The sequence below is a fragment of the Chiloscyllium plagiosum genome, chromosome 31 (assembly GCF_004010195.1).
Source record: "Chiloscyllium plagiosum isolate BGI_BamShark_2017 chromosome 31, ASM401019v2, whole genome shotgun sequence".
NCBI classification, from domain to species: Eukaryota; Metazoa; Chordata; class Chondrichthyes; order Orectolobiformes; family Hemiscylliidae; genus Chiloscyllium; species Chiloscyllium plagiosum.
In genome coordinates, this window is record NC_057740.1 from 11116681 (window position 1) to 11124628 (window position 7948).

A 7948-nucleotide genomic window follows, 5' to 3' on the forward strand; every position below is an offset into this window, starting at 1 on the left:
GTCTGAAACTACCAGTATGAACAATTTTTTTCGACACACTATATGTGCTTGAAATGCACGATTTCACTTCAGCAGAGCAAATTCAAAACTTTCCCCTTGTATTAATTATCGGCCTTTCTCAGCATATCTGAATGAACTTGGCTAAATACAAGACTTTCAATCCATGGTAAGAGATAGGGTAGTCTTGGCAATTTTAAATTTAGCTTCCAATGGGTTGCACAAAATCTTTTCTATTGAAATATAATTGCTTACTGTGTTGGTGAATAAATAGCATGAGGCATTGTTTGATTCAATAAAGGAAATAAACTGTCTGGGAACTACCTAGTAGTGTTGGTTTCAGGACATGTAAATGTTAAAACTGCAAAAGTCTATATCCAAAGGTTACAGACGTTTTGCTCCAAGAACTTTTTAATCCAAATGCAAACATGTAATTTTCAGTATCAAGAACAATATTTGAGAGATCAACAAACATTAACTAATTGAATAAAGTGTGCTTCATATGGATAACCAAAACTTGGGTGATAATTCTCAAACATGAATACTTACAATAAATCCACTGACTTGGACAGCTAACTCGACCACACTTCCTCATACCCTACCTCCTGCAAGAATTCTATTCCATTCTTCAAGTTTCTCCATTATCTATTCTAATAAAGCAACATTCTAACCAACACTTCTGATAGATCCTCCTTCATCCTCAACAGAGGATTCCTCCCCATCATAGTTAATAGGGGGGACTTTTGACTTTCACCCAAACCATAACAGGGCTTATCTTCTCCAAACCTTCAACCACGAGTCCCTGGATTCAATCGATCATGCTGCAACATTTCAGTTACATGTGTGATGCCACCATCAAACAGTTCCTCCACCTGTCAGTGTCCTTATAGGACCTGCAACTGATGGCGTTCCCTTCCCGACACCCTAATCACCCCAACTTCCTCCCTTTCATTAGGCATCTTTCCATGAAAGTATTGACGATGTAACATCTGCACGTTTGGCTCCTCCGTCAACACTGTCTGAGGTCCCAAACATACTTTTCAGTTTAAACACCAATTTCCCCATACCTATTTCAATTCTATATATTACAGTCACTGCTTATAACGTCAGCCACTTGACATTGGGGACAGCACAGACATAATTATGGAACGCCTCCATTCAGTTGCAGAAACATTGGAATTAGGAACAAGAGTAGACCATTTCGCCTTTCAAGCCCAGTCTGCCACTTAATAAGATCATAGCTGATCTGGTTGAGTTCTCAACTTCATTTTCTTATCTGTATCTGGGATCCCTCATCTAACTCATTTAAATAAATTCAATGATCCACCCTCTGTTGCTTCTTAAGAAAGAGAATTCTACTGACTAATGACATTCAGAAGAAATTTCTCCTCATCCACACCTTAAATGAGAGAACTCTTATCTAAACTGTGCCCCTTACTCTAGTCTCCTCCACCAGAAGACACATACTTATGGTTTCACTCTACTAGGTCACTTCAACAACTTATACAATCAATAAAATAGTTTTAGAATTAAAGTCTGTCATTTTAATTGTCCATCTTGCTGTCATGCCAACCTTTCCGTGCTTGGATTCCTACAGTGTTCCAGTGAAGCCAATTTAAGCTCTGGGAACAGCATCTTATCTTTCAATTAGGCATTCTACAGACGTCTGAACTTAACAGTGAATTCAACAATTCTAAGCTATACACGTTGCCCATATTTTGGCTCCTTTTCTTTGCACATCTTGGTTTTAGTCTCATTTCTTCCTTGCTTGTATTTTCGGATAGTAGCTGTTCATCATTTTACCAATTACACCTCCTCTAAACATATCTTTTGTTTCTTTACTTGTCCCATTACTAATTTCTTTTGGTCGTGCACACTAACCCTTATTGTCATTTAATCTTTTTTCTCTTCCAATCTATCACAGGCTTTTGTTTTTGGCTCACTGTCCGACAGGAAAGGTTGACAGGGATACTTTGAAATAGAACTAATTCAGCTTCGGAAACCTGGTTAGCGTGGATGAATTGGACTGAAGTGTCTGTTTCCATGCTGTATGATTCTACAACCTGAAATATTAACTCTCTCACTCCACAGATGCTGCCTGATGTAAGTATTTTAGCATTTGGATTTCATATTAGGGCATTCTTGTTGCTTGAGCTGTACATGTACTGTAAATTAGCATACTAAATGTTCTGCTATAAAATTCCGGTCAATGCGTTATCACTTTGAAAAGAATTGGGAATATGGTTTGCCTTCATGATATACACCTGTTCAGAGAACATAATAAAAGAAGTGGATTCCACCTCACAGATGATACAAAATGTTAAGGAAAACTGAACTTATGCTACCTAACCTAACACCATATCAGGTTTCCACAGGATATTTTAAAAGGGAGTAAAAGTTCACAAGTGAAAAGATGATTCAATTGTACTCAGAAACCACTGATTTCAAATTAGGTTTCAATCATGTTTCTTCTGGAGCGGGAGGGGAGGGAATCAAAAAGATAGCAGAATGGTAATTTGTTTACCTATAGATGATATTTTACCTGAATTTCTTTGAAATCTTTATCACATAGACCTTGTAAGGGGTCAATGAAGTTCTGTTTGACTTCAATATCCAGAGAATCTTTAACCTCAGCCATCCTTTTCATCGATTCACCAACATCAATAAGAGCACCTCCTTAAATCAGAAAATATAAGAATCAATTGAAGTACAGAAAACTGAATAAATCTCTCTTCGATGAATAACAAACCAATACAATCCTTGTATCAAAATATTTTCTCCTGTCTTGCTGGGAAACCGCTTAACGTGTAATTTCCCCACAACGTGTCACCTTCAAGAAAACCCTTGAATAATAATGAGAATGACCTTGAAAGATCAGAGCATTGAGTATGGGAGTTGGGAGGTCATGTTGTGGCTGTACAGGACATTGGTTAGGCCACTTTTGGAATGTTATGTGCAATTCTAGTCTCCCTCCTATCAGAAAGATGTTGTGAAACTTGAAAGGGCTCAGAAAAGACTTACAAGGATTTTACCAGGGTTGGAGGATTTGAGCTAGAAGGAGAGGCTGAATAGGCTAGGGCTGTTTTCCCTGGAGCTTCAGAGGCTGAGGGGTGACCTTATAGAGGTTCATAAAATCATGAGGGGCCTGGATAGAGTAAATAGTCAAGGCCTTTTCCTTGGGATGGGGGAAGACCAGAACTAGAGGGCATAGGTATAGGGTGAGGAGGGAAAAATTTAAAAGGGACCAAAGGGGCAAATTTTTCCAGGCAGAGGGTGGTACATGTATGGAATGAGCTGCCAGAGAAAGTGGTGGAGGCTGGTACAATGACAACATTTAAAAGGCATTGGATGGGTATATGAATAGGAAGGGTTTAGAGGGATTTGGGCCAAGTGCTGGCAAATAGCACTAGATTAGGTTAGGATATCTGGTCAGCATGAACAAGATGGACTGAAGAGTCTGTTTCCAAGCTGTACACCTCTACGACTCTGTAACTATAACCATGAGAGGCTTCACAGTTAAATTCAATGATGACCTCATTTGATTTTCACACAAAAATACTTCCATCAGAGTCAACAGTTAACAAGGAGTGAGAGACCTTGTAAAACTTCCCTGTCCCCTTTGGAGTGGTGCTTTATAACTACCAGCTGAAGCTAACTACCTCGGCACAAAGCAGGAATCTGGCTTGAGAAATTTCTGTCTGTGTGTATCTGTTTCATAGTGAATGGTGCTTTTGATAACTGAACCACTGGAACGATCTACAAGATTGCAGTTATTAACAGTCAGTTCTGCTCATCTCTGATTTGAGATATACAGAGATCTGGGATGTACACAGGTACAAGAGAACATCTCAACTTAAGGTAAATGTCAACTTTTAAGATAAATTTTTATTTAAGAGAAAAATATACTGTTGAGTAAGTCAACAATAAGCACTCCAGAAAATATTATTCCTTCTGGAGCTTCCCAACAAAGTTCCTGTTCCTTTGTATGCTAAGTATTAATTAAGTAAGAAAGTATTAATTTAGAGTCAAGTTAAATAATCTTTTTAAATAAACTTGGAAGTTATTTTTAATGCATCTTTCTTTTGCTCTGATGGAATCTCGCCACAAACATACTCAACAAGATAAATGACAAAATGCCACAACGCTCAATATAACACTTCTGAAATTGATCTCTTGCTGTCAGTTACTGACATCTCTTGATGTCAGTTACTCAGTTTATGTACTTTTGGGGAAGAATTTAGCCTTCCCAGCACACCCGTAACAGAAACACCAGAGTCAGTTAAGAATGAGCACAGGAAATCACTGGACGTAAGTGTTGGTAAACAATTCTAAGTGTGATGCTGGAAAAGTACAGCTGGTCAGGCAGCAACCAAGGAGCACGAGAGTTGACATTTCGAGCACAAGCGCTTCATCAGCCTGACTGGCTGTGCTTTTCCAGCACCACACTTTTTGACTCTGATCTCCAGCATCTGCAGTCCTCACTTTCTCCTAAACAATTCTAAGGCACAATAAATTAACCTCCCGAATGATACTGATTGTCATACTAATTCTATGAGCTGTCTCCGTATTGTTTTCCCCTTTTCTCTCTTCCTTCAAGGGTTCATATCCTTTTGGAGGGTGAAGAGCAAATTTATTATCAAATATGGTCACTCTGAGCAGTCTCAACCCTTCCCATCACCTCATGATTTCCTTCCCACTATCCCTCCAATTCTGTAGGATAGCTTCCCATCTCCATTCATTCACCCCCTTTCCCTTAGCTGAAAGAAAGAACCATTTCTGTGACATACAGTGCAATTCAATTCTAATTCACGCTGCGCTGTGATATATTTAGACAATATTTTACAATAAGCACACCTGCACAAGTAACAATTACAATATTGATTTGCATGTTCATAAAATGATATAACGAACAAAATACAATCCTGACAGTTTTGACCCTAAAACCTCTAGCACCAACTGACATTTTACCATTAATATTTATTTAAAATCCATGTTTAATCAAAATAATTCACTCACCAAAATTTGATTCTTCACCCAGATCCTTCCCAAATTTTATCATGGATTCTCCAAGAAGTCCTTCTGGTTGAGGGTAGCCTGGATTTTTTACCTGACCACGAATCTTTGATACAGTGTTCAGCATGGTTAGTTTAGCTCTGGATGCTGTGTAAAGATGCAATTAATGAATTTTGGCAATTATAGGATTTCAACCACAATAATTTTCAGTAAAATGAATAATAGCTGACAACCATTCAGTGCTTACATAATAATGCAAGAAACATCAAATGGAAATCTAAACGACAGTACAGTACAATTTTTCATATTCATGAAATTGAATGTTGTCCCTTATATTTTCAACTTAAAGTCTGGACTTTCATTGTACATTCATCTGAGCTGAAAAATCTAGCATACATTAAGTGCCGTAACTATCCAAATTTGGGTACATCAGGAGAGAGGAGTTTGAACTGCATATTAGAGTGGAATACAGGTTTTGACGTTATCAGTAGATACAACTTGCTGTCATGAATTAAGAGTTCCACATGAGAAGGGTAGTGAGCTGCTTTTCTCCTGCTGGTGCTGCTGACTACTTGACACAGATCTTACACAAAAAGAAGTTCAAGTGTTAAACATGATCTAATACTGGTTACAAGCTTGTCCTTGATAATAGTGGGAGCACTTGGAGGAAATATGGTGTCAGATAGTGAATTTCACACAAGTTTGCAAAACACCAATCTCATCCATCTGGCTTCTCAATGTAAATTAAATGTGATAAATCCAGCCATCAGCAAGATCTCATCATAAGGTGTGTTCTCTAGCAATACAGGCACAAACTAATTTGGATGCTGCAAACCTGAACAGAAGATATGAAATAGTGGAAATAAATACTCATTTGGTCAGGCAGAATGGCAAGAAATACCATTAGATCAGTTAACTTTTATCAGAACTGAAGATATACAGGGATGCATAAGGTTTTTAAAGAGAAGGTTTACGATTGGGTGGAGGGCAGGTTAGATTAAATAACTAAAGTTTTTACATTGCAAAAGCTGTCATGCGTATAGTAAAGAAATAAAATACATATCCATACAAAATGTGAATGAATTCCTAGCAGCCATCTGAAATCAACATGAAACAATAAGCAAAACAAGATCAAGCCAAGGCACAACAATGTTAACATAACATCCCAATGTGAAAGATAAGGACTGATTGCCATGGTATCAGAGGATTCATTAGAAAGAAACTACTGATACTGGCTTAACCTAAGGGTCACCATGCCTCAGGAACTGGGCAAAGTGGAGAAGGTGGAACCTTCACAGTGACCTCAGTCAATATGGGAACAGGTATCATTCTCCACCACAAACAGTTGTCCAGCCAACTGAGCTAATCATCCCAATGTGAATCACTAATTACATTCTGTAACGACAACATCCTAAGATTGTGTCATAGGTTTTAAGCTAAGGGCCTGTAATGTTAAAATCAAACAATTTGTATGCAGGTTTTGAAATTTAGATTCAAGTGTTGAACGGAAGAAATGTTGATTTATGGGCTTGTTTGCAGTGCACTTGGTATAAAATAGATGTGAAGGAAGTCACCAAGGCCATTCAAAAATTCAGCAATGAGTACCACATTTTACAATGTTATCTTTTCAGGGTACACAGGAAGCCAGAAATGGCTATCAGCATCAACCAACAAATAAATGCATTCCTTCAGGAATTGCATGTTTATCTTGTTTTAAACTAAGTTCACCACTTCCTCTAATGAACTATTGAGTAAAGGCACTACCTAGTTGTAGCACCATCATCCAAAGAAAGTCCCAGGATTGTTTCTAGTTTGTGCTGAGTTAAGCTAAATTCAAGTTTCCTGCTTTTGATTGTTATCCAGTAATTACTGACAGGAATTAGGTCTTTGGTTGTGTGAGGTGAGAACAGGATTGAATGTGGCTGGCTCTTTGCATTCCATGGTTAAACAGCCTGTCATTATTTAATGCTGAAGTCACTCTAAGAGGCACAGAGCGGATGCTGAGCCCTGGGGAAACCACAAATTTTAGTAGTCAACATCTTTGGCTGAGATTGAGAGAAACCTATAAGGCACATCTGTCATAACAGCAAAGGATTTGAATCATCAGAAGTTCTTTCCTGTAATGTAAACAGGTCATGAAGTAAATATGTGCAGCTTGACAAGTGTTTTAATACTACTTTCTAAACTTTGGTTCTAAGTGGGGTCAACAAAATTACTAATGAAATGGTGGGAGAAAAATCCAATTTCTTCAGTGTACATGATTTCTTTATTTGACAAGGTGGGAGGAGAGAAAAGAGAAACCATATGGAGACAGAATGGCTAACAGACTAAGAAACCAAGAAACCAATACATTGTCAGCCAAGAATTTTAGAGCCCCTCGAGACAGAATGTATTCCAATAGTTTTTGTTTTCAAAACACAACTGAATTGATAGCTTTTCAGATGAGGCAAAGTTTTCTAATTTTCAAGATTCTTACAATCTTTAAAATTTTAACTTCAAGAATGGACTGAAAGTTTTAGAGATGATTCATCAGGAAATGTTTTTCAAAAGCTGAAAAGGAAATTTCTTATCCCTTTGAGGACATGGATCCTGTTTCTCTTTCGCTGACAATATTCAATAAAATGCAGAGCTTCAGAGCACAAGACGAATGCTTTAAAATTGTTAATCTGAATAATGCCAACATTTTATTTGAAATGTGCTCAAACTGTTTTTTTAAAATGGAGGAAACCACCTACTCCAGAGTTCAATCATTTACTATGTGACAAAGTACAGAGAGTGCATTACATGGGAACAATATTTGTACAAAATGCAGGGCTGTACACATGCAGTGGTGGCTCTGTTCATAGTCTATGGCCGTAAATCTACAATCTGTGTAAACGTAAATTATTTGTTTTAGCCATCAAAGTGCTGGCATCTTTACAATGAGGAGGGGGGGATG

At 37.8% G+C, this 7948-nt stretch overlaps 1 protein-coding gene across 2 annotated transcripts in view; it reads right to left on the bottom strand.

Moving 5' to 3' along the window:
• Window positions 1-7948, bottom strand: part of sh3gl1b (SH3-domain GRB2-like 1b) — a 137030-nt gene that overhangs the window by 38654 nt on the left and 90428 nt on the right. For both annotated transcript variants that reach the window (XM_043720970.1, XM_043720969.1), the window contains exons 4-5: window positions 5014-5157; window positions 2540-2673 (exon numbers count right to left, since the gene is read on the bottom strand). In XM_043720970.1, the coding sequence (XP_043576905.1) occupies window positions 2540-2673; window positions 5014-5157 (278 nt within the window). The remainder of the gene's footprint in view (window positions 1-2539; window positions 2674-5013; window positions 5158-7948) is intronic.